The sequence below is a fragment of the Hemicordylus capensis genome, chromosome 10, assembly GCF_027244095.1.
Source record: "Hemicordylus capensis ecotype Gifberg chromosome 10, rHemCap1.1.pri, whole genome shotgun sequence".
NCBI classification, from domain to species: Eukaryota; Metazoa; Chordata; class Lepidosauria; order Squamata; family Cordylidae; genus Hemicordylus; species Hemicordylus capensis.
Genome location: NC_069666.1, coordinates 12533621 through 12560327, shown reverse-complemented (window position 1 = coordinate 12560327; position 26707 = coordinate 12533621). Strand labels below are relative to the sequence as shown.

The 26707-nt window shown below is 42.5% G+C and overlaps 1 protein-coding gene across 5 annotated transcripts in view; it reads right to left on the bottom strand.

Annotated features, from left to right (window-relative positions):
• Window positions 1-26707, bottom strand: part of FBN1 (fibrillin 1) — a 216762-nt gene that overhangs the window by 43814 nt on the left and 146241 nt on the right. For 3 of the 5 annotated variants that reach the window (XM_053271937.1, XM_053271938.1, XM_053271939.1), the window contains exons 31-43: window positions 26370-26495; window positions 24938-25063; window positions 16295-16417; window positions 14918-15040; window positions 13745-13870; window positions 12732-12854; window positions 11188-11310; window positions 10663-10827; window positions 10270-10338; window positions 9722-9847; window positions 7664-7786; window positions 3007-3165; window positions 454-525 (exon numbers count right to left, since the gene is read on the bottom strand). In XM_053271937.1, the coding sequence (XP_053127912.1) occupies window positions 454-525; window positions 3007-3165; window positions 7664-7786; window positions 9722-9847; window positions 10270-10338; window positions 10663-10827; window positions 11188-11310; window positions 12732-12854; window positions 13745-13870; window positions 14918-15040; window positions 16295-16417; window positions 24938-25063; window positions 26370-26495 (1584 nt within the window). Of the gene's footprint in view, window positions 1-453; window positions 526-3006; window positions 3166-7663; window positions 7787-9721; window positions 9848-10269; window positions 10339-10662; window positions 10828-11187; window positions 11311-12731; window positions 12855-13744; window positions 13871-14917; window positions 15041-16294; window positions 16418-23795; window positions 23951-24937; window positions 25064-26369; window positions 26496-26707 lie in introns of those variants that run through there. The other 2 variants (XR_008311392.1, XM_053271941.1) reach the window with 2 other exon arrangements.

The following is a 26707-nucleotide window of genomic DNA, read 5'->3' as shown; positions in this document are numbered from 1 at the left end:
ACCCAAAGGAACTAGTGTGAAATGTCCGATAAAAATCTGTGCTTTAGCAAAAAGAAATGATTCCCAGTTCCCTTCCAACCCATTGCTGATTGGCGACCATCCCAGACATTTTCTGCTTTTAGTACTATGGTATACTAACTGAAGTTTAGTTACACAGTTTTCAGAAATTTACATTGCCTTCACCCCAAAGAGCAGTCATCATAGCTACCAGCAATGAAATCCAGGATGAAAGTTGGCATGATCTGACAAACTAAGATATGGAGGCTGAGGTCTATTGTGCTGTTTAGTCTCCACAACTCTCCGGGGGGAAAAAAATCCTCCCTTTCCCCTAAAATATGTATCATATGGAATTTATTTAGGGAAAAGAATCAACCATCCATCCATCCAACCAACCAAAGAAGAAACAATCCAAAGAATGAAAATAAGAAAAAATTCAAAAGAATTTTAACCCACCAACTGGTAACCCTGTGTAAATGTCAATGAAGAAACCAGGCCTTTGACTTCCACAAAGAGTTGAAAATTCATCTGAAAAATGAAACAGCAAAGAAGCATATATCAAGTCATTCAAGACCAATGGTCTGACTCAGTATATGGCAGCTGCCTATGTTCCTGTGACTGGTTTCCATTCTAAGGTAATACAAAACTCAGCTTCAGCCTATAATGTATTACTTTTGAAGGTCCGGTTTTCTAAATGCATCCTTACAAGACTGTAGCATGCTTCTGCAGGACAAACTGCTTTGTTCATCTGAAGCCAAGCCCTCTGATGTCCTTTCACCAACCAGGTTGCACACAGCAACAGTTACAGATCTGTGCAAATCTGTGAATGCATATTAGGAACTAGACAGATAAATGTAAACACCAAATACATGACAAAAATGGATTATTTAACATAATCTCAGGGTGAACTCAGATGTTAGGTTGGTTTAATTTTTATGGCAATTATCTAGAAGCAGCTGCTGAATATTCTCTTACGTAAAAACAAGCCATCTGTGGATGTGATAATATCCACAATGAGGCCATTTCACTGATATTTCTGGAAAAAAGGGAGAAGGGTTGAAGTGTCTCAAAGGCCCTCTAAATGATAGATGGAGGGCCTTTGCCACTGCAAAAGGGGACTTGGCCACAGGGAAGCCTATGCATTCCAGAGGGCTGAGTACTGGACTTTGGATCAAATCCTAGCTTGGACAAGTCACTATCTCCCCAACACATCTGTAAAATGGAAACAACAGTGACTTGCAGGAGTTTAGTGAAGATGAACAAAACAATAAAAACCTATTTAAGGTATAAAACCAACAAAATCAGCCTGACAACTTTGAAAAAAATGGTCAGTCAAATCAGTAGTGGTTTCTTATCATGAGAAATCTGGGTTGGTTCTCTCTCTGCCTTCTCTCCTACAAGACTCCCCAGTAAACTATAGCTTTTAACTTCATGGATGCTGGAAGGGGCATCGTAGTTCTGAAGCCTTCTGTTTCCCAGAACTGGGAACATCACACAGCAGAGGAGCTGTGCTCATGTGTTATATTTATATTCTGCCCTTTCTTTAAGGAGCTATGAATAGACTTTTTAACCTCCCAGCAACCTTATGTGGTACAGCTGAATAAGATAATATTATTTATTTATATTGTTTATATTTTCAAAGGGAGAATGGCCATTGCTCCTTCATAACAGCATGCCTGATTTTCAACCTGAAATATTTTTGCACCAGGCATGGCCTAACCTAGTAGTCTTCAAAGCACCTCCTCCTTTCAGACTTAAGACAATATATTACAGACTGCAGATTGGGGCTCTCTGTGTCTTCTTGCCTACAAACATCCTCTTTCCTCCTGCCCTTCTGTTAATTTGTTTTTAATTTTGCTTAACAAGCTGCCTACAACTGTGATGAATTCAAAAGCTTGCTCTCTCCCTTGTGACACTCATGTTGGTCCTGATAAAGGCACTATATCACTGTTACTCTTGTTTTTGCTTTTTCTAGTGGACCAATGCAGCTACTGCATTTAAAAAATAAATAGATATTTGTTTATTTTTATGTATTTGTTTATTACATTTATATCCCGCTCTTCCTCCAAGGAGCCCAGAGTGCTGTACGTGGTTATGTTTCTCCTCACAACAACCCTGTGAGGTAGGTTAGGCTGAGAGATATGTGACTGGCCCAGAGTCACCCAGTGAGTTTCATGGCTGAATGGGGATTTGAACTCGGGTCTTTGCAGTCCTAGTCCAACACTCTAATCACTCTAACCACTACACTAACCACTCTAACCATCACACCACACTGGATCTCAAAATATGTTTTGGCCAATTGTAAAGGAGGTTCGAAAAAGAGATGTGCCTAGGGTCACTGAATGTGATCTGAAGGCTGGAGACAGACCATAGTTCTTAAGGGAGTCGAAGATGCTACCACAAAAGCACAGCTACCTTTGGTGGCCACATTCATTTCTTTTACTTGACTGTCATTTCTAGCCAAGCAGATTTTGCCATATTTTGAAGTACTACGAGACCCTGCAAAACCTGTTTATTATAGACGATAGAAGGATAAGTAGACACATCATGATCAATGATCACTGTCATATGCAACCATATTGGGGAGAAAATACTGTATTGTGTCTGACTCTACCTTTATAGCATAGCTAAGCAGGGATTGGAACACGGGTTTCTCAAATCCAAACACAGCACTTGTAGCCACTGCAGACTGCTCCACACTAGCTGGAGGCTCTTGCAGCAGCCCAGCTGAATCCCAGCTCTGCATAGCAAAGGGAAGTTTTGCTTCCATATCCCCTCTTTCCACAGTTTTTTGATCCAACTGGGGAGGTTAAGATGAAATTTGGCGAAATTTCAGCAGCACCTCTGTGTATATGCGCATGTGGCAAAACCACCCAGAGAATCATGGTGGAAGTGTATAAGAGCTTTGTGACATGTTTATATGCCACATAACCATCTCTGTTCTTTTGCAACACCATTCTGTATACCCTGGGCTCATAACTCTGCTTTATCTCTAACTAAAACACCAACCAGTGCTCGGGACGGGGCATTGTTCACACGGTCTATTCCAGGCTCGCCCAATGTTGTAGGAACAGCAGCACATTTTTTTGGTCATGTTAAAAAGCAGCTCTCCATCACAGGTTTGATTGTCAGCATAAAAGTTTCTGTAGCACAGACTCCTCCTCATATCTGCAATGGGGGGAAAAAAAGGAGATTCAAGTTTTGGCTCAGTGTACATCAGGAAGTCAGTTCTGAAATTTTCGTTTAAGCAGAGATGGTCCTACCATCAGGCAAGGGGAGATGACCCCCTGTAATGGTGGGGCCTAGACTAAAGGCAGCAGAGTCAGCAAGGCACATGGGTCTGGTTGATGTAGCACAATCCACTGGGATGGCTGCCCTCTTTGATATAGCACAATCCACTGGGATGACTGCCCTTTAATTTCAATGAGGTTCACAAAGACGTTCCCATTGCACTCTACCCTGTTAATTAATGTGTGTTGAGGGGCACCCAAATATCACCATGAACACCAACACATCTTGGGCCAGCCCTCAGGTGGACGCTGGGCTATCTTTCTCTCTCTCTTCATTATACGAGAAATGAGGGCCATCATTTGAATTGACTGGCAGGAGATTCAAGACAGATAGGAAGAAGTACTTCTCCACACTATGTATAACAGGATGGCCCTCGGCTTAGAAAAGGTTAAAAGGGGATTAGAATCAAGCATGGAGGAAGATTGGTCTATCAGCAGCTAGTAGTCAGGATGGCTATGCAGAATCTCCATGTAAAGCAACAGTGTGCTCCCAAATCCCAGTAGCAAGCAAGAGAGAAGGCTGCTGCCTCCATGCCCTACATGTGGGCCTCAATGGGCTCTTCTCCTGTCCATACTTGGGAGGTTGGTATCAGTGACATGGTTATTTAGCTACTGCTACAACAGAAACAACAGTATTTTAGCTGGGAGGCACCAGCTGCCCACTCCACACACACACATTGTGTGATGACACTACATGGGGCAGGGCAGAGGGCATTATGGGGAAGAAATGGTGGGCATCAGTGAGCCAGTTAGAATACTGCTTCTTCTGCTAACTCAGCAAAAGAAGCCCACAAGGGCCAACACCTACCACCAACTTAGGGGGAGCAGGCCCACCTAATAGCCAGTTGCTGGCTGGGCTCAATTCTCCCTTAGGAGCATGGTAAGCATTCACAGAGGGGCCCCCTAAGGAGCTAGGTCCTTGGCAGGATCTGAAGATACCACCTTGTGATGCCAGGTGTGGTGAAATGGAAGTCAAATCTCACTAGCGGGCACAACCCACAAGTTCTTCTCCATCAGCCTTGTTGAAATGAACTCTGCGGAAACAGCTCTCAAGAAGCTCCCATTCATTTAAAGAGGCACACACAGAGAACTACCCAGCAAATGATGCTCCCTGTCAGTGAGTGGGAACATGGGCATACCATTTCAGTTTCTCAATATTGAATTTTCAGGCACCAAAATGACTTGGGCTGGCCCTGCCCTTAAGAGCCAGAACCTGCTAAGCATCACTCTGCTTCATACGTGATTAGGAAGCCATTTGTTTCAAGCTTTGGCATTTTTTGTTTTTAAAAGGGACTATTTTTGTGTTTTTGTTACAAGCTGACAGCTATGGTGTACTGTAGTTACGTCATCGTCAATGGAAAAAAAGCCTTGGAGCATCGTCCAAAATCCCACGAATGCCACTCGATTTCGTAACTATAAAAACCCAGAACACACTCATCAAGAGCCTCAAAATCTTGGCAGCAGCACAGAGCTAACCTCAACCAGTCATGGGTTCTTATTTAAAGTCTTGCTCAATGTGTGAGTTCATATTCTTCTGGGGAAGGACTGGAAGATGATGCTCCATGTTTTTGGCTTCATTTTGCTTTAGATGTTTTGAGTTCATTTGAGTTCGGAACTTCAAGAGAAACTCGGCAGGGGGAACAGGACTGAACTAAACTGAATTGTTTAGGCAAACGCTTGGACCAGCAATCTACAAGGTGAGGCTCCAGACACTGCACAGCTGATCAAAAGGTTTACTATGAAGCACCTGATTTATGTGAGGACTTGCAATCTTGACCCAATTCTGTCTGTCCTGGCCATGTACAAGGACTTAATAGTGGGTGTTCCACTATTTCCCAGAAGTTACAATCTCAGTTACAATTACTTGGGGATGACAGAAAGGCATTCTGTACATGATCAGAGTCACACTTTGTTTTTTATATTGGCCCTGAAAATTGAACTATGATGGGGAGTCTAAAAGCTTTGGTGCATATATTGACTTCCAGGCATCAAGCACAGCACTGCTAGCACTAGACACAAGGGGCACATGCCCCAAATGTTTGGCTAGGTGCCCTGGACCTCTTGTTTGCCTGCCTGCCCACCCTTCATACCACTCCACCACCAATCTTGTTTGGAAGAAGCAGGAGGTGGTGGCAAGAGGGCATGCTCAGGGCCAGAATTAAAAATCCCAGCCTAACAGCATTTCCCATCACTTCCCCCTGCAGGTGACTGTAATGGAAAGGGGGAGGGATGGAGTTGAGCACCTCCCCCCCCATTTCCTCTTCCATCCTTTGTCCAATCCCAATCCATTGTCCAATCCCAATCCATTTGCAAACAAAGGGGAGGGAAAGGTAGTTGTGCTGGGGACTGACTCTTTCAGTATGTGGGCTCAATGTTAAGGGCAGCAGGCAGCCCTCATGTCCAGCAGCAACTCAGTCCCCAGGCTCAATGGGGAGGGACAGCAGACACCCATTGTGCCCAGCAGCTGGTTTGCTGCTGGGCTAAATGGAGGAGGAGGAGAAGGTGGTGACAGCCCAGGAGAAGGAGATGGGTGCCTCATAAAAAGTACTATTAACCGTCCCCCCCTTCCCTGCTGCCAACCTTCTTTTTAAAAACTGCACCTCAAAAAAGAAAATAATGGTTGAAGGTACTAATGCACAGCACACTAATGCACAGTACACCCTCCAACCCCCAAATGTTACACATTGGCAAAAGGTGCCACAAGAAGTTATTGCAAAGGGGAAGGGAGTTTGAAAACAGAGCAAGTACTGCGGGCCAGGGACCCAGTCCTAATAGGACCCTAGCAAGGTCCCTGGCCAAAACATACCAGATATAACAAGGGTATACTGTACTGGTGATCAATGTGGCTTCAAAACTGGAAGAGAGTATTAGATTCTTTTATAGAGCATGAAAAGATTTGATTATCAAAATGGCGGGAGGCTGTGGGCCTGAACCAGGTCCTTCTTTGCCCAGGCCCCAGATCTTTTAAGTACCTAACAATGTGTGTTTAAGACCATGTGAGATGCAAGATTTCTGGAAAGTCTGTTGAGCCTGTGTACCTTTAATACCTAAAACATTTGATACCAAGGAATCCCCTAGGTAAGTAGAAAAGGAAAAAGGGGTTCTTTTCTTTTTAGTTGGTAAACGATGCAACACAAAACTAATCCAGGAAAGACAGAAAAATATAAACAAGGAAAAAGGGAGAAAGGATAAGAAACAGGGGGGGCATCTCTGGAAGGGCCAAACAGGGGGGCCGTCTCTGGAGCTGGAGGCGGGACGGAAAGAACTGGGCGGGATTTTCCTTCCCGGGCTCTTAAAAGCTTTAGGTTATTTGCACCGTCCTGCCTCTGGAGCACGTGAGGAGGATAACCCATATGAGCTCTAGCAGCAGAGAAAGAACCAGGTGCCTTACAGGGTCAAATCACATGTGACCGCTCTGTGTATTTAAATATAAAATTGCCCCAATCACATAGACAGAGAAGGGTTGGTGGCCAATTTAAACAACAAAACAAACAATTTAAAGAATAATTTAAACAACAAAAGGAGCTTATGAGGGTGGAGTGCAGAACCCCACTCAAACCCTCCCTGCAACTTCTTTTGCCAAGTGCTTCTCTCATCAGTATACACACACAAACACACACACGCACACACACAGGGCTTTCTACATGCTTTAAAGATTCCATGTTTAAACACACTGAATTGCTGCGGTTACATCTAAGTTTGGCCCAGTAACATTAAAAAAAACCCTTATTACCCGCAACTGTGCCCATAGAATAGTAACCCTAGACAGGGTTTCTTAACCTTGGGCCCCCAGATGTTGTTGGACTACAACTCCCAGAATCCCCAGACCTGGCCTTTGTGGCTGGGGATTCTGGGAGTTGTAGTCCAACAACAGCTGGAGGCCCAGGGTTAAAAAACCCTGCCCTAAACTGCCTTGGTTGGATGGTGATATATAAATATATATAATATATAAACAAACACCGTGAGAATGTTGCCGCTAATGTCAAGAGAGGCACGATTCACGACTTGACGCTGCTCTCCATCGTTAAGACCATTGCAGCCATCCACCAGCTTTGCCAGCTACCTTCCCCCTGGGAAGTTCTGTTCATGGATCAGTGGCAGGAAAACTCATCCTTGCCAAAAGGATGTAAAAGGCAACCTTGTCTGAAAAATGACATTGTCCATTAACGCTGGGAAGGGAACATTAACATGCAATCAGGCTCTCTGATTGATGAGCTTAGATATGGCAGATGCCATGTTACTACTAACATTATTTCTTCATTTGACTGATGCACATGAAGAAACAGGGCCAACGGGCTGTTTTGTGCAAGCTGGCTTTGCTCCCATTAAACTCAGTCAAGCTGACTGCCACCAGCCGAAGACTGTAAAGAACTTACCCATACAGTTGTTCCCGCCATTGACTTGCATGTAGTCAGGAGGACAAATACAGGTGTAGTTGCCGATGGTGTTGTAGCAAGTGCCAGGCCCACAGATGCCAGGGGTGATGCATTCATCAACGTCTGCAAGAAAAATACAAGATTGGGGCTTAATGACAAACATAATGTGGCTGAAGCTTGCCAGGGAGCCATGCCAGATGTGCACGTGCTGACAGCAGTGGTTCAAAAATAAGAGGAAAGCACTCTGCACATGCTCAGGAGGTAGCAGAAGGTTCAGCCCTGGCATTGGCAGAACTGCGGTTACCCTGTCACAAGGTAAATCCCGAACAAGACCATAAACAATTGCAGTAGGTTTTTGTATAGAGTTTCTTATGTGCTGGACCATGTTTGGGGGTTAAAGCTGTCTGAACATCACGTGGAAATGTGGTTGCTGAGACCACTTAAAGATCGGAGCACTTGGATCATGTCAGCAGGGCTGAAGAGAATGGGGGGAGCCAGTACAAATCCCTGGGGCCTGGCAGTTGGAGGGGAGCCCAGCCAGTGTGTGTGCAGAGGCGCAGTGGAGAATGAGATCCTAGCTGTGCATGCCAGTGTGATGGCAAAGGAAGGGGCAGTCCCTCTCTCGACACCACCACAGCAATGCTGCCTCCAAGGAATGCTGCTGCACATTGCGCCGGAGAGAGCAGCCCAAGCAGGAGTCAACAACGAGAGTGGAGGAGTGTGAAGAGGCACGGGCGGCTGCCCAGCTAGAGAGAAGGGAGGTACTTTGCCTGAAGGTTGAGGAAGGTAGGCTGGGGGAAACGAGGCACTGCACAAAGGAAAGCTCTGCTTTCCCAAAGCTCAGGCTCCGCAGCTACAGGACCAAAGGACATTGCAAGCTAATCCATGAGATTTTGCTATGGATCTGGCTGAAACAGATCAGAATAATATCGCTAGGGGCGGGAATCTGATCTGAGCACAGCTGTGCAGGGAGGAAGAAGACCTGCATCCCCATTCTGGACACATTTACTCAGAAGTTAAGTTCCATTCATGTCAATGGCATCTTACTTCCAAAAGGAGCTGTGTTCAGAACAGAGATCAGAACAGGCGCATTTCAGTTTCCCTTCCAAGGCTCCATCAACAACTTTCCTGAGACATATCCAACAGTCGCTGGCATCCAATAATGAACTTTTTGGAAGCGACGGAAGCCTGCAAAGATTTCCGGCTCCCGCGTCTGGAGAAGGAGCGCTTCTCTGCTTGGGGGATATAAAGATTTATAGCTGCTCTGCCCTTGCTGGGGGGGAACCCCCAATTTTTTTCTATCAAGGCCTGAACCAGCTCTTGGAGGCCCTGCATGTCAGAACTACCACTATCCCATCCCATACAGTGAGAGGGGTAAGGTTAGCAGTCAATAGGTAAGACTCACAAGCTGAAATGATTTAACTCGCTCCCAGGGTGGGGTTTTTTATGTACAGTCCACAAAAAGGTGGATAATAGGGATATATGGGGGTGCTTATGGAATGATCTCCTGGGCCCTGGCAACTGATGATTTAGCTCAACTTCCAGGAGAGAGAGGGCAGAAGGAGTTGCAGATGGAGCTTAACCTTTCCTTAGTGCAGAGTGTGCTCGGTCACATACAGAACAAAGACATGATACAGTCTCGTCATGAGTGCTTTCAACCCAACACTACCACTACGAACACTTATATACTACTCTTCAAAGAGGTTTACTGAGAAAAATAAATAATACACCAAGGGCTCACAATCTAAAGAGAAACAAGGTAGACACCAGCAACAGCCACTGGAGGGATGCTATGTTGGGGAGGTGCTCTCCCCAGCTAAAAATAAGAGAATCGCCACTTTAAAAGGTATCTCTTTGCTCAGTTAGCAGGGCACGTTAGGCAGAATGAAAGGGAAGGAACAGAGAAAGGGTGAGGATTATATATGAGAGTGCTTGAAAAGATCAGTAATTATGCACACAACTGTGCATTAAGTGCCGTTTCCTACACTTGTACTGCCCAGCATGGCTTTAATGTATTCTGGAGAAAGACCATGCAGAGAGTCTGTGCATATTACTTACCATCACATACTCGAGTATCTTCATTCAAGTAGTAGCCGGATGGACACTGACACTGAAAGCTACCAAATGAATTGATACATTGTCCTCCTTGGCAGAGTCCAGGTAGCTCAATGCACTCATCAATATCTACCAGAATGAAAACACCAATATCATCTCATTAAAAAAAAAAAGAGCACTACCAAAGGAACCCAAAACTCAAATGGTAAAGCTCATCATGCAATATTCATTATTTATTTGTTTGTTTGTTCGATTTCTAGAGCACCCTTACAGAATAGCGCAGGGCAGTTTACAAATACCACAAAACAGTTAAAATCAATCAATGATCAAAACAGAACATTTTTAAAATACAATAAGACAGCTAAAAAAATAAAACAATTCAAAACCTTATTTAAAAAACCCCAATACATTAAGAACCCTTTAAAACAGTTTAAAAACCCTGGAAGGCCAGGCCGAACAGATAGGTCTTTAGGGCTCTCCTAAATGCCAATAAAGAATTCAAATTATAAAACATTATGAATGGTAGAGAAACTAAACAAAATATGCATTACCCTCCAAAATAACTGTAATAGGATTGGGTCGGAATCCTTCTCCTCCAGGACAGAGCACCTTGTAGTCACCTGAAAAGGGGATCGGTTTGTTGAGTCTATAATAGTCAAATGTTTTGTTGCAAGAATTATCCCACTATTATGCACTATTATCCAAGATCCCTCAAATATAAGATTCTCAGGATGAAATCAGACTTCATTCCTATGGAGAGCAAGCTGAAGCAAACAATTTTTTTCCCAACACATTTGCATTTTTAAACTTGCCTTTGCTTGATGCTATTTTCAAGTCAGTGGATTTTTCTGAATGAACTTATTAGGATTAATGCACTCTAAAGGAGCAAGTCTAGCAAAACCCCAGATTCGTCATTATCTGTTATTGCTCTGGAGTTTACTCACTTGAGTTCACAGCTGGGCACGCTTCACATGGAATCCCCCATGCTTTGCCAAGAGAACAGCAGCAAGAGGACTTCGAAACCCCAATCCCGATTTCATTGCTGCAAGCTGAGTCTCCATTGTCTCCTCGAGGTTTAATCTCCAAGTAACAGTGGCCAGAGCGTGTGTCTAATGGGCAAAAGAAACATAGGTTTAAAGTACTGTAACTGTTTCAGCATTTCTGTATAAAAGCATCATGCCCCACTGATATTACTTTGATGATTACTCTTCATACAACTTAAAGTGGCAATCTTCAGCTGCTCTTCTGCAATGTGATGTGTCAGTCCCAATAGTTGTGCATTTTTTAAATTTAAGCACTGTACCAAAATGCAGCCCAACTTACTATTCAACCTGTAGATTCTATTTCTGTAATTGTAGAGAGCTGGCCCAATTTAACTTTCCCAGCTCCAGACACAAAGCAAAAGGACCACATATGCTATTTCAAAAGTACTATGTGCCCTGTGATGAGTTACAGGAAACAATATTTACCAACACATCCAACACGAGTAGGGTTCAGCTCAAAGTCAGGTGGGCATTCACAGGTGTAACTGCCTGGGATGTTGAGACAAGTGCCACTCATACAAGTTGTGGGATCTGCGCACTCGTTGATGTCTAGAGAGAGGAGGAAAGCAACCTAGGAGTGAGGAAAGACCCCCAAGTCCATGCGCAAATCATGCAAACAGCAACAGCAAGCAGAAGAAATCCTGATATGGCCATTTGCAGCTGCAGGAATGATGCATTTTCTTTGAGACCACAGTGGGTTTTTTTTAAAAAAGACAGAAAAAAAGCCTACCCTCACCCCAGTTGAAAAATGTAGTACAAAATGAACTCTCTGTGGCCATGAGACTGATCATTTCTCCCAGCACCCGTTATTTCTACGTGGGGGGTGGAGGGAGGGACACACAAGGGCCAACTGTGTGATGAACATCATGTGCAGTTTGGTCCTCATATTACCCCTGAATTAATAATCCCCTTCCTTGCTGGCTTATCTAGTTACAGGTAAGCAACCTGTTTTTCTAGGGTTTGTTTTTAAATAAAACCAAGAGAACAGAAGAAAATGGTACTCTAGGATCAGACACAGTGGCCTATGTCTGGAATTCCCACGTGCAAAGCTGGCCTTCTGAGACTTCCCTCCAACTCAGCCATTTATGCCACCTTGAGAAAACGCTTCTAAACTCAAGAGACATTTGGGAAGGCATCCAAAGCAGCATGAGAAGCCACAGTTGCGGTGGGGGAGGAGAAACCAATCACGTGCACACATGGAAGTCCTTGTACAGGCCCAAGAACTCTGTGGATCTGGGCCAGCAGGTCCAAAAAAGCAAAGCCCATACTGAGGTATAGACTAGAGCCATCAAGGGCTACTTCACATGCAGGAAGCAGTGGCCAGACCAGGCTCCTTGACACATATAACTTGTCTGACTGGAAACAAACACTTACAGCATTCCCACATCATTGTTTTCAAATCAAATCAAATCTTTACTGTTACGGTCATTCGACCAGCAAAACACCAAGTGCAAACGTCATTGTTTTAGAAATTACATGTGTCTACCCATAGAAAAATTATGTGTGAGGTGTCCATTAGGTAGACATGAATAAAGAAGACTATGTTCAAAAGGCCTATGAAAGGCTATAAGTGGGACATGTGGACATCCCTATATCCAAACTGGTTTCACTTTCCCAAACCAACTAAAGAGTTAATCTGTTTGGAGTGCAGGTTGACTGAACGTGGCCATTGCGTGAGTTAATCAAGATTAAAACTCTCACTATTTGGAAGCCTTTACCATTCAAGCCCAGCGAATCAGTTAAACCTGGATATATTTCAAAGAAAAGTTGTTCAACTGAGCAAGAAGTAGAGGAAGTCCAGAAAAAACTGTGCCTAGCAGTTCAATCGTATGCATACTTACTACCGTTCAATGGATTTACTCCCAGATAAGTGAGCCAAGAACTGCCGTTTAAATTTAATAATGCAGAAGCAAGCTATGCCTAAGAAGTGGCCAGGATAGCATTAACAATGCTAACCACCAGTCCCTTACCTGTGCAGTTACCGCCACTTCTGTCCAATTCGTATCCTGTCTCACACTGACATCGGAACAGGCCAGGGAGGTTGTGACAGGTCCCAAAGACACATATGCTAGGAAGGGTACACTCATCAATATCTTTAATAAAAGTGGGGGAGAGATAAGAGATGCCTTAATTATTTCTATATGCACAAGAACCCAGCTTTGCAGCATTAAGTTTTTAAAAAGTGAAGAACGAGATGGCAGAAATGTCTGCGTGATCTTTCACAAAATGAATAGGGCTCCGCAGATTCTGCTGCCATGAATGTGCCGTGCACTGTGTCTCTCTGATGACCATCCCTCCCCTGGAGGACTAGCACAAAGATCCATTCCTCAAGTTCTCAATTTATAGTAAAGAACTTGCAGGGGAGATGATTTTTTTTAAAAAACCTCCACATTGAACTCCTGCCTGCAATCTCGGAGAAGCTGCTGCCAGTCTGTGTAGACAATACTGAGCTAGATGGACCAATGGTCTGACTCAGTGTAAGGCAGCTTCCTATGTTCCTAGGACTTTTGCTGGAGCAGTGAAAGACTCATGTAAACAACTCTCAAAACTTTTTTGCTGAAAAGTGGAACCACAATGTTGCTTCTACCTTCTGCAAAACCCCTTCCAAACTGCTAGGCATGCTATCATGCAAATTTGGTATGAGAGGGAATTTTGATGAGAACCACATTCTCTTGCCTACATGGGTGAGAATGAAACAGGACAATATTAAAAGCAGTCAAGATGAAATATGTCAGAAACAACTTTGGTTCACCAGTCAGACCAGAAAATAGGAAGCAAAAAATTCCCAAGAGGGCCCTTTTTGTTTGAGATCTTGCTTTGAATTATTTTTAAATATAAAATTCAAGGGACCTGAAGCAAAACAAGGCAAATGTTTGCCTAATTGTTGTTAGCATAATGTATTTTAAAACCCACTAATTTTAATGGCAATCCCATGTGATTGCCAGATTATGTTGACTACTGTTTATATCTTACACTGAATTACCTTCACAGGCTTTCCCATCTTCACTTGGCAAAAATCCCATGTCACATTCACAGCGATAACCTCCTGGAGCATTGAGGCACTGCCCATTTTCACAGAGATTTAGGTTTTCTGAGCATTCATCAAGATCTAAAAAAGAAAACAAAAACCGCATTAGTGAGATGTGCTCTCTTTCACACTTACACAAAAAACCCACCATTTTGCAAGCCTGAAATTCTACATTAAACTGCAACAGAATATAAAATATGGTTGCCTGGACAGCCTTTCAAAGAGAAAGGCAGAGGACATTCTTTCTGCTTTTGGAGATATAATTTCTAATCAAGTGTCAAAAATGAAACACACACACTTGTCTTGTAGCTATGGATTGCTCTCCAAATTAATCAGAATTTTTTTTAATGAAAAGTAACTCTGGGGGTGGGGGGAGAAGAGAACAAGACCTAACTCCATTAATCAAAATCAGTCAGAAAAAAAGTTAGGAAATAAAGATGTATTACAATAATACAACATTCTCAATTTATTTATTTTTTTAAGTAAGCCAAAACTCAGAAACCACTTGGAGGATGAACAGAGCCATTTCCCCCATCCAGGATGCCTGAAATGGTTCAGACACAACCCCACATATTTCTAGTGCTGAGATATACTAACTACATGTGATCAAATACTTAGGATTTCTGGAAGGATTAGAGAACTGTGATGCTATTTATTTAAGAGAATGCCTTCTTCTCACAAATGAGCCCTGCTGCCTATTGAGATCATATGGGGAAATCTGTCTGCAGCTTGTCTAGTGGCTACTCAGGGACAGGCCTCCTCCATTGCTTAAACTTTAAAACAACATTAACACCTGTAATTCTAATTAAAAGCCTGGGTGAACAAGTGTATCTTAACTGCCTTCTTAAAAGTTATCAGAGAAGACACAATTGTTCACCCAGGCTTTTAATTAGACATACAGATGTTAATATTGTTTTGAAGTTTAAATTATTTCAATGTTTTAACATCTGAATTTGTGCACAGAGACATGATTGGGGGTAGTATATAAATATATCAAATAAATTAAAATAAAATAAATCCTGCATCAGTTGCCGCACATCCCCAAGGCAGTCAGAAGTGGCACTCCTGCAACCAGAGGCATGGGCACTGCACCCAGAAATATTTATGTCTGTCCCAGAAAAAGCTCACCTGTGCATGTGAATCCATCCCCAGTGTACCCTTCTTTGCACAGGCAACGGTATGATCCCATGGTATTTTTGCAATCTGCATGTGGGCTGCACGTGTGTGTCCCATTGGAGCATTCATCCAGATCTAGAGAGAACAAAAATCACATGAATTAAAAGGCAACCATTTATCATTGCAAACTTCATGTATGCTCAGCTTAAAGAGCAAAGAAAACCCCGACAGTAACAGCCAATCTGTGAAAAAAGCAATGGCAGACAACTTGCAGGATAAATTATGGTGCCATAAATAAATCAGCTTGAGATAGCAAACTAAATATATGATTCAGCAATGAGGCAGATGGAAACAAAAACATAAAAGGAAAAGCTACTTGAGGATGCATTAGCAGGAACTTTGCATCCAGGGCTCTGAAAGAAACAGTGTCAACTAATATAGCATATGAGTTATGCCTTTGCTTGAGCATCAGGAACAAAGAGCTAAAGATAATTCAAACTACAGGCATAAGAGACTGTGGCTGGGATTCAAAAAGCTACTTAAAGGCCTTGCACATTCCATATGGGATTTGAAGAGCACAGGCCGATACCCTATCACAAACTGCTTTGAAACCCTTCAGCTTCCAATATGGCACTGGGAGAGGGGAGCAGCTGTTAAAGAGACATCCAACACCCATTGGGTGCATTGACCAAGCTGCATGGTGGTACCCCCAAAGTTCTAGGTCTAAATAAGTTCAAATAAGTACTTGAGATGGAAAATACCAACTGCTGTGCCAACCCATCGCTAAACAAAATACTGCATTAGATAAAAACGTTAGAATCTGCATACCAAAACTAAAATGTAGAACAGGGAAGCATATGGAAATCAGGCGTTGTAGATAAAAATCGCTACTGGGTCAGGTCATACCCTGTCCTCTCTTGTTTTCAACAGTAAATCTTTCCAAAAATCAATAATAATTGGAAACAATATGCATTAAATTGACCCCAGAAGTTTGACACCTCCATCGCCAAGAAAATGTGGATGTGCTTCAGACAAGAGTTGTCAGCTGTCATTTGTAATGTAATGTACTGATTGATTATTTTAAGAAAAAGCTTGCTTCTTTTATAATAATACGAGTAGTAATGCAAGAGGCTGAAGGAAGCAGCACAATCACAAGTTTTTGTGGAGTAGCTCATTAAACATCTGTAAGGGACTCCTGAAGTAATTCTCTGTAACACAGGGTTAAATTTCGCAACCAAAATTTAGGTCACATCCAGATGAAAATCTTGCATATGACTGACAATGAATACAAGTTTGCTTATGAAGCAAATGGATACCAAAATAATTACTTTAAAATCTGATACTGGCAAATGCCATAGGCTCTATAAAACCAGAATGCCTCACGCTCACCTGTACATTTGATACCATCTCCAATCCAACCCGGACCGCAACTGCATTTGAAACTTCCAGCTGTGTTCGTACAGATAGCATTCCGATCACAGTTATGGGCTCCAATTTCACATTCGTTAATATCTGTGGAGAGAGGGAAACACACACACACACACACAAGACACTCTTGTTATCCTTTTCTCAAAATTCTCTTTCTTTTATCCCCAAATCATCTGATAAGCAGTTGGCAAAACTGTGAACATGGCATAGAAGTATCCCAGAATTACTGGCTGATATGCAGACCTAGTTATCAGGGGACACATTAATCATGATAAATTTGAATGGGACTGCTGATAAGCAGTTTAGTCTGGATGTCAGCCACCGTACATTTGCAACAACTAGAATGCCTCTTTGGAGAACACCAGCAGCCTGGCATACCCCTCTCTGCTTAATTATGCCCTAGTGAGTGACTGAATGGCGTCCATGACTTGCACTTTTCCCCATAGCAGCTTCAGCATCACCACCAGATAACTACAGCAGATGAAATAAGAGCTAATAGGCTTTGAACCAAACCAGATGTGATGATGGCAGTTCCCTGCGTTTAAAATATGGACCTTTTCCAATCACATAGAAAGAGGACACAAAGTTAAGAAGCACAGCTAACCTCCCTACAGTTCCTCTCTTTTGTCCTCAGCTGAGCTTGAAGTGTGATCAGCTGGTAGTAAAATGCTTGGAGACCGGGTTGCAGGAAGGTAAGCTGTGGGTAGGGGAAGGTTTCTGCACTCCTCATCCATGCACCCCTTTTGCTTTTATTTATTTTATTTTTTTTTACATTTTCTATCCTGCTCTTCCTCCAAGGAGCCCAGAGCGGTGTACTCCATACTTAAGTTTCTCCTCACAACAACCCTGTGAAGTAGGTTAGGCTGGGAGAGAAATGACTGGCCCAGAGTCACCCAGCTAGTCTCATGGCTGAATGGGGATTTGAGCCCAGGTCTCCCTGGTCCTAGTCCAGCACTCTAACCACTACACCATGCTCGCAAAACCCTCACCCCTATTCTTAATGTGACTGGAGTGCAGATGTTCCACACAAAACCATCACATTTTGCATCTGATTTGGCCCTCAGTGCCATATAAAAAGTAGTAATTTTATGGTGCCCAAGCAAGTTATTGATTAAAAAGAAACATAAATAGGCTTAGGATGGGATGACACCTTTAAGTTTAATGAACAGTGTGTTCTAGCCTTCGGTACCTTCAACCTTGCCAGTACATTTCACTTAGGCATTTTTCTTCGCCTTACTTAGATTTCTGAGCAATCTCAGATTGTCTGTACTGCATAACAAACTTTGTGTTCCTTGTCATAGACAGAAATTACGATTAACACACATTTTCATGGAAATACACAATTTCAAAAGCAGTACTTTCAGATCTCAAATCTCTTTGCTGGTTCTTAAAACAAATGCTTCAGGAATGTCTATACACAGACCTATGCATTTTTATTTTTTTAAAAAAATACAATTTATTCCCTTATCCATGATTGTTCTTGGTGCTGTCAGTCTTTTCACAAGAACAGTACAAATAAACACTTGCACTCCATGCCCAGTATATCACAAAATGTCCCCTTCTCCAACTCCATATAGTACAAAGCTTGGTCCACCACGGACATGTGTTACATTGCTTACACTTTCACGTTCGAAGGAAAGGAAACTTTAGCTATTAGAAATCTATGGCATGCAAGCTCTCATCCCTCTTTACTCTTCCATTTAATTCCCCTCGGTAAAATGGGAAAGGACCGCTTTCCATCCATTCTCAATAAAATGCTGGGGGTGGGATGTGGGTAGGGAGTTCCCTTCCTGCCTGGCTCTCGGTTCCCACATGATCACTCTCCCCTCCTCCCCCAACCTTGTTTTTGGAATACACATGTGAGAATTCCTAATATGTGGCAGCAGCATCATGTAGCTGCAGCTGAGACATAATGAAAAGCTGGATTTTGGAGATTTTTTAAAAGCCTTTTTTAGCAATGGGGGGAGTGCAAAAGTATGTGTGAGAGACACTGCTGAACAGGGCCAATCCTCCCTGCTTCCCATGCTGTGCTGAAATCCCTGCAGTGCAGGATGGCAAAACAGGCATTGAGCTTGACTGCCTCAGCAAAAGGGCTGCACTCCTTTCCCCGACATTCAGAGAGAGGGCAAAGACATGGCTTGTTTAGCCTTAGTGATGTTGTCCCGTGGCCAAGTTGGACTGGCTATGTTGTACCATGATGTCATCAGGCTCACCATACGATTCCTGATTGGCTGGGATCACTCTATCAGGATCAAGAAGTCCTGGCTTGTTTTGAAAATATGAGCAAATAAATGGTGTGTAGGAGGCGGGGAATACAATACTACAAACAAATATTAAAAACTGCATTTGGAGATCTTAGGGAGGAGCCTCCAGAAAGTCCTCTTTACACACACAAACACTGCAAATTATTGTGGGGAAAGATCCATGCAGCTCTTGTACCAGTTAGGGAAGAGGAGGAATCTAGTATAGGCGGGCCTCACTATCCGTGGCCCACGGTTTCACAAATCCACAGTTGGGCTATATAGACCTGGCCTTGTTATCCATGGTTTTAAAAATAAGCATAATTCACCAATCCGTGATTCCTGGGTGGCTGGAAATGGCTTCCAATCTCATATCCAGCCACCATTTGTAGCATGGAGCCATTTTATAGCTCTTTTTTTAAAATGCCATTATTTTTAGAGGAAAATCAGAGGAATTGGAGGTTGGGGGGAATTGCTGGACACCCAGAGAGTATATAGTACACCCATGGTATATAGTACTTTACTGCTCTTATTTCTGCCCCCTCTTCTTTTTAAGCCCCTTTTTAACCTCAAGGAACCTAACCCTCCAATTCCCATTGACTCAAGGTCTTGTTACCTGTGGTTTTGTTATCCACGGTTGCAGGCCAGAACAGAACCCCCACGGATAACAAGGGCCACCTGTATTTTCAAATGGTGTTGATGGTTATGAAATCAAGGGTTTTTGTTTGTTTTCAGATATACAGGAAGACCAGAAATTGTTACCCTATCAGTTTCATGGAGTTTTGTGGTCCCACTGTGAAGAAGGCTGCTACCCAGCATGACTAAAGATACCTAAAATTGGCTCCAAAAATAAGAGCAAAATATTCATTGACTTTACTAAAGCAAAGAGTACAGTGTCAAGACCGTATAAACATTTTTTCCTTCTTTTTTCCTGTCCTAATCTTGTTTCCTTGCAAAGTTTCCCTTTGAGTGTAAGGTTGGTGCAAGCCAACCAAAACAAACATTCCAGCCCAAGGCTGACCCTGCATCCTCCGCCTGTCCCACTGCTTCTTCCTACTAGAGCACACACATTCTTATAGCTGTAAGCAGCTTCTATTAACAGGCCTCAAGGTGATGCAGAGGCCTCTGGGAGAGGGTTCTCTTTTGCTTGAGCTCTTCAAGCACAGCCTGGGCATCACTCAGTCTAAGCTTTAGCTCCCGTCCCAATTTTGTTCACTAAGCGCATGGCGGAGGGGTGTGTGGACTAAGCCTACAAGGACTCTTCCAGTTCAACAGTTTTATAAAGATGGGATGTGGCTGGCGGCAAAAACAGTGACGGTGCAAGTCTGTTGACACTTGGGCCTCTGCTAGCACTGCAAAGGGGGTGGATAGCTCCCAGTGGGCAGTCATGGGGTCTCAACTGGCTGTGGTCAGGTATGGGCCCTTGAACCTTTACCCAACTTGGTCCACCTTTGATGCCAGCCCCAATGACTTAGTATCGGCTGGTTGCCAAAAGTAAAGGGAAGGAAGCACATGGGTGCTCTCTCTCTCTCTCTCAGAACTTCCGTGGAATCTGCAAACCCACTGATAGTCACATATTTATTTTATTTATATATTTTATTTATTTATAAACATTTATATACCTATCTTTCATACTAATTTGTGAATTTAAAAAACCAGTAAAGGATCATAAACAATACATTCTAAGTAAAACAATCAATAATATTACAGACAAAACCAAACCACAAAGCAACAAAATCTAAAAGGGCAAGAAAGCAAGCAGTTGAATTTCAGAGGTTGACATTTTGGCCTTTTTCAGAAAGTTACCAGAGAGGGGCTATATGGGTCTCTCAGGCAGTCCATGTGAAGTATACGCCTCCTTTCACACCCACCATTCTCCCTCTGATCCCACAATCAGTTAGAGCCTTGAAAAAGACACACCCTGTTTCTGAGTAGATTGTGGTCCTTTTTGTGAGGAGCGAATGGCCTTCAAGGATTGCTTCACTGGGGATGAAAACTATGGAAGCCAGGACTGGTCTCCAGTCAGTGACAGGCCAATTAGATGCCCAGAAACAGCCCTAGAAACCTTGCAGAAGCAGAGAGGGCAGAATGGGTGGGACTGGGGTAGGGGAGTTGCTATGGCTCTGGCTGTTCCCCAGAGAGATAAGGGAACAGGTTTATGGCTATGTTATTTATTTATTTATTTATTACATTTATATCCCGCTCTTCCTCCAAGGAGCCCAGAGCAGTGTACTACATACTTGAGTTTCTCCTCACAACAACCCTGTGAAGTAGGTTGGGCTGAGAGATGCGTGACTGGCCCAGAGTCACCCAGCAAGTCTCATGGCTGAATGGGGATTTGAACTCGGGTCTCCCTGGTCCTAGTCCAGCACTCTAACCACTACACCACGCTGGCCATGCTAGCAACAGCCTACTTGCTTTAGAAATTTATTATTATTTTTACATACACTGTATTTCAACATACAGTTCTAAAACCAGGAACATATCAATAAACAAAATTTTATTTGGTTCCCTGTCCCAAAAGGGCTTACAGTCTGAAAACGTAGCCTCAGAGGGCCCAAAAACCAGATGCAAAGTCCTGGGAGCAGATGAGAGGTGAGGAAGGAATACCAGTTTCCCACTATTTGTCAGTGGAGGGCAGGGGGAAACTAGTTGAGGATCAGATATAATGAACACGAGAGATGAGCAGCTGTGAGAGGACAGCAGTCTGGAATTGGGGTAGGCCCTTTGTATAGGAGTGGTTCTTCATCCCCTGATCCCAGCTTCTTTCTTTGCTGTTTTCCTCATGCAATATGTGTGTAGTAGTAGCTGAGCTGACCCAGCCCTTTTTGCTTTTCTTTTGCAAATAATTAAAAATGACGGCATGAATCCAGCCCAGATTTCTGTCACAGGTAATGTAAATCTCTGCATAAAACCAAATATTTCCCTAAACTCTGCCCACATTCTTACTGAGAACTGAAGTGAAACAAGATTAACATCTGTCTGAGATGGGAATGCATGTCAGTGGGTGGATTGTGAATGCAGTTAAAAGACTGGGGGTGAGAGGGAAAAAAAACATGTTTACTTGTTCAAACTGAAACAATTGGTAATGACAAGAGGGATGAAATATGTAGATGCAACTGTAATAGAGCTCGGGGGACCTTGTGCAGTTGTTCCCATGAAACAAGGAACCTACTCTTCAAAGTTGCACACACATTTCTGCAATTCTTTGGTGGCTCTTTTTAAAAGTGTGGGTGCGTTTGGCATGTCTGCAGGAGGCCAAGAATCCATCCCCCACAGTCAAGCTGCAGAACATAAATGCACATATTTTTAATGCTGTCACTAAATGCTGTGGTGCTCAGGGTCTTGTCTGGGAATACGAAACAGAGCTGCTGGCACGCAGTCTGAGCAGAGAAATAGGCTCCAGACACATACAGCATTATTACAAAAGGATGATCCCTCCTCCCTCCACTGTTTCCCTTCCAGGGGCAGCTGCAAATATTATGTTAGCATTTAGGTGAGAAATTGAGGGAACACATACTGCATGCTGACTGCCAGGGAACTGAACTGATCATGAATACAATACACAAGCAAACGGGGAAACAACTGCATTTTGGAGAGAGAAAACAACCCACAAGCTGCTTGGGATCCCTGGGTGAAATACTAAAATGGCTACAGCCATGTACTATCCCCAGCATCCTTACAGCCATTTAGGTCCTGCTGCACTGCTGCTAGCCAGCCCACTTTTGCCTTAAAAGCTGGCCACAGAACTACAGCTCTGCGCTTACCCACCCACTTCAGTGGCTGGGCTTTCGTTAGCTCCCTGGCCCTCCCTTGCCTTCCTGACACCATCAGGATCTCCCTTTGCCCGCTGCTGTTCCTAAACGAGGCTACACAAGGAAGTCAATGTCACTTCCAGCCTCTGCAGCGGCAACCTGAGGTGACAAATTCCCATCCCTTAGAAAGGGGAATCACACTGAAGCCCCAGTCATAGGAACATAGGAAGCTGCCATATACCGAGTCAGACCATTGGTCCATCGAGCTCAATATAGTCTATACTGACCAATTCTAAACCTGTAATTTCAGATAATGTGACAAAGTTCTGTTTTGTGGCGTCAAAGCTCCATAAAGATTAGTAATTTGAACAGTTAGTGATTTTGTAAACTTTGAAATTTCCTGAATTTCCTTATTAATGCTATTAATTGCTATTGTTTGTTAATCTGGTCTGTGGCCGCAATAAACATACTATACAGGCTGGCAGCGGCCTCTCCAAGGTTGCAGGCAGGAGTCTCTCTCAGCCCTATCTTGGACATATCAGAGAGCAAACCTGCATGCGAGTGTGCAGATGCTCCTCCCAGAGTGACCCCACCCCCTAAAGGGAATATCTTAGCAAAAGGGACAAGTCATGCTTGCTACCACAAGACCAGCTCTTCTCCTCCAAGGAATGTTAGAATGAAAGATATGAAGCTTTGTCAAGGGCGCAGATATACCCTCTCTGCAGGGCTAAACCTGAGGGCTACACATTCAGAATAGTATGCAATTGAGCCTTCCTGGACCGTTCCACTTTACAGTGCAGATGGGGCTACATGGGGGGAAATGTTCCTCCATGTCTACCTGCTGTTTGAAAGCTAGAGCAACTGGAGAAATTGTTTGGGCCTACTCTTCTCCCTGACATGCTCAGCTTTCTGTGTAAGGGAGCTGTTTATAAAAGTAGGAAGACAGCTGTTATTAATGAATGGGAACACATTATGTTCCCACATTATTCTTACCTAGAATCATTTTCAAATATTTTTGATGTCTGTTTTACAATGTTAATTTCAATTTCCCAACAGAAATGACTTACTAGCCTTTGTACTGTATATGTCTTACTTGAGGCTGCAAGGGCTTTGTTTGCTCTAAACCTGTATTTTAAAAAAGTAAATTAACCATATGCTTGTGTTTATATTTTATGCAATAGCTATGATTAGGAACACCTTGGCTCAAACACCAACATCCTGTGTTATTAATGCAACTGGCCTTCAAGCTTGTAAGCTTGAACTTCAGCACTTTTCACTGGCGACCGATAGGAAAAAAGTGTACATTTTTGGTTTTGTTAAACTATCTTGATATAATTCCATTAAGTCAAGGATCTGTACTGCTGCCATTTTGAAATCACTAACAAAATATCTGTTCAAACATAGAGCTTTTGCCAATACAATATTTAGAGTAGAGGGTCTGCTATTATTTGCAGAGTGTAGAGTTACCAGATCCAAATCCAATATGGTCCTGATGATGTGGTACTTGGTGGTCTTGTCATGATGTAGTGAATTACATGTTATGTTATGTTGGTCGAGTCTTTCTCACAAACTGGATTTCTGCCAGTCACTTAAGTGGAATAAAACTTAATATGAATCCTTTGCTGGAGTAAAGGAAAATTCTCATGTTACTTCCTTCCAGATGCAGGAGACATTTCTACATCTATGTACGCAGTGACCTGGCTAAGCAAAACACGTGTCTGACTCAATGTAAGGTCCATGAAATCCAGGATTCCAAAAAAGGCTCTAGATTTCACGGATCTCTAAGGGTGCTTATTCTGTACATTTTTAAAATCATGCACTGGCTCCAATCTAAAATTCTGCAGGATTCTAGTTTGCATGCAGTGCTCTGTGCAAGGGCTTCCATGACAAAGCCAGCAAGTCATTGTCATTATCATCATCATCTTTATTTGTTAGCTGCCCCATAACAAATTGTTCTCTGGGTGGCTCACAACATCATAACTGTGTGTTATACATACACAGGATGGTGTGTGTACAGAAAGTCATCCATTTTTGCAGAAATGCAACTTGTGAGCCCTAATAAAAACAGCTGCAGTCCAAGACATAGTAACATGCAAGTAACACCCACAATTTCAATGATATTGCAATATAACTGGGTGCAGGATTGTGGCCAACACACACTGCCAAATGTTTGACTCTGTCGTCTTTAACATCTTTAGAATAAAGATCTACTTTTAACCCCAACCCATAACATGGTGATAGTTATGGGGTTTTTAAAAAACCACCTATATCTATCTTTTTTATTTTGTTAAAGAAAACATGAAATGAAAAATAAAAAAGAAAACTGTCACAGGTAATGGAAAATTATTAATACCTCTAAGATCACAGTATCAAGGCAAAATTAACTATCCATGTGTAATGAATGTGGCTGGTTTCCTGAGCAACTGACTAGCTAAATCACAGACCACGAAGGCCAGAACACACGTCCTTCACGCTGCAGCACATCTTAAATGAGTGCCACAGAGAAAAATGTGGTATCAAGTAATGACATGGAATTTGGAAAAGTATGGTACTTTATTATCAAACACCAAATACACAAAGATTAATACATACATTAAATCTATACATACCTGTGCAACCAGTTGATCCTTTTTTACCAGAATATCCCAAATCACAGTGACAGATAAAGGATCCTTTTGTATTCTCACAAGTTCCACTCAAACAGATGTCCTTGTTCAGTTCACATTCATCAACATCTGAGTGGAGAGAAAGGGTTTTAGATGCATAGTTGTAACATCTTAACAGAATTATCAATATTTCATTCTAGATACAAATATGGATACAAAAAGACTTATACATTAAAATATAAGTACTGTATTATAAATGAGGAAGCAGCTATGAAATTTTGGCAGAAGAGGATATTCTTTTGGAAACGGACCATGTGGTGCTGTTGGACTCAACTGTTTTGACGCTTGAAAAGCTGATCTCTGGTGCTGAGTTTCATTTCTGAACCTTGAACATTCTGAACTTGTCAGGGTTAGGCTTCTATTGTTCCCAAAAAGGGGGTGGAAGGCACAGCTGAGAAATCTAACAAACTCTGCTCCTTGACTGTGAACTCAAAAGCAACACACCTCATGGGAATTCTTGGCTCTTCAGAATTTTTATAGGAACATAAAAACCTTGGAAAACTTCAGGAAGATCCATCCACTTTGACCCTCGATGTCTGCTTCTCTTTATTCCAACATACAGATTCCTTCTGTTACTTCTCCTCCACTCACCCCAATCAGTTTTTAATTTTCGCTTTCATTAGTCCAAACTTTGTAATGGTGAACTGACATGCCCCATGCTTTCTTATTATATTCTGATGTTTTCCCCCTGTATAAAAGTACAATTACCTAGCAAGGTCTTAATGTTCACACACACCCCACCCTGCCCTGGCTTGGAATAATTTGAAGCCTAAAAAATTTGGAATAATTCCACTGGAATTCTAGTCTATAAAGAGGACTGTAAAACCTCTAAACCGTTTTTATAAAAACCTCTGAAGATCTGCACTGCAGCTCTGGTTAGGCAGTCTTACTTTATTCTATATGCCTTTTTAGTAGAATGCTCTAAAAATTCACAGAAAGAATTTTCACTCTTGACACAGAGAGCTTGCATAAATCCCATATGTCCCCATGCCAAAATTTAGAAGATAAACACACACTCTATATATATATATATATATATATATATATATATATATATATATATATAAATTAAATAAGTAGTAAGAGGTTTCTATTTTTGTCTTATATGAACAAGAGGAATCATTTCAATCCTAGCACTAATTTGCATCCAGCCTCTTCCAAATGTTGTCAAACCTTAACAACCAGCATTAAGTGGACTTGATGTGCAACAGCAAAACAACCAATCGATTCCTTGTCTTTTATCCACATTAGAGCTAGTTATGAATAGCTGCTCCTTGCTTCCCCATTTAAACAAAGCACTCTTTCTTCTATTTCTTCCATCACTTATGTAAGACAGGTTACTGAGAGGATTAGGATAACAGGTTTTTTAACTTGCCTAAACAACTCTTCATGTCATCAGTTGCCATGAATCCATCATAACAAAGACATCTGTATTCTCCAGGTATGTTTGTGCACTGGCCACCATCACAGATGTTAGGATTGTCTTCACACTCATCAATATCTACAGAGGAAAGTGACAAATATAAATTCAAAATTAATTAACCCCCACTAGTGAAAGAAAAAAGTGGCTGTGGGGTTAAGTGGTGGCTGTTTCTAGAAGGTACAATACATGATGGCCAAACCTAACTTGTTAAATGTAGACCTGAGAGCGCGGACGGACAGACCTGAGAGAGTGCCTTTCTCTACAACAGGCCTGCTCAACTTTGGCCCCCC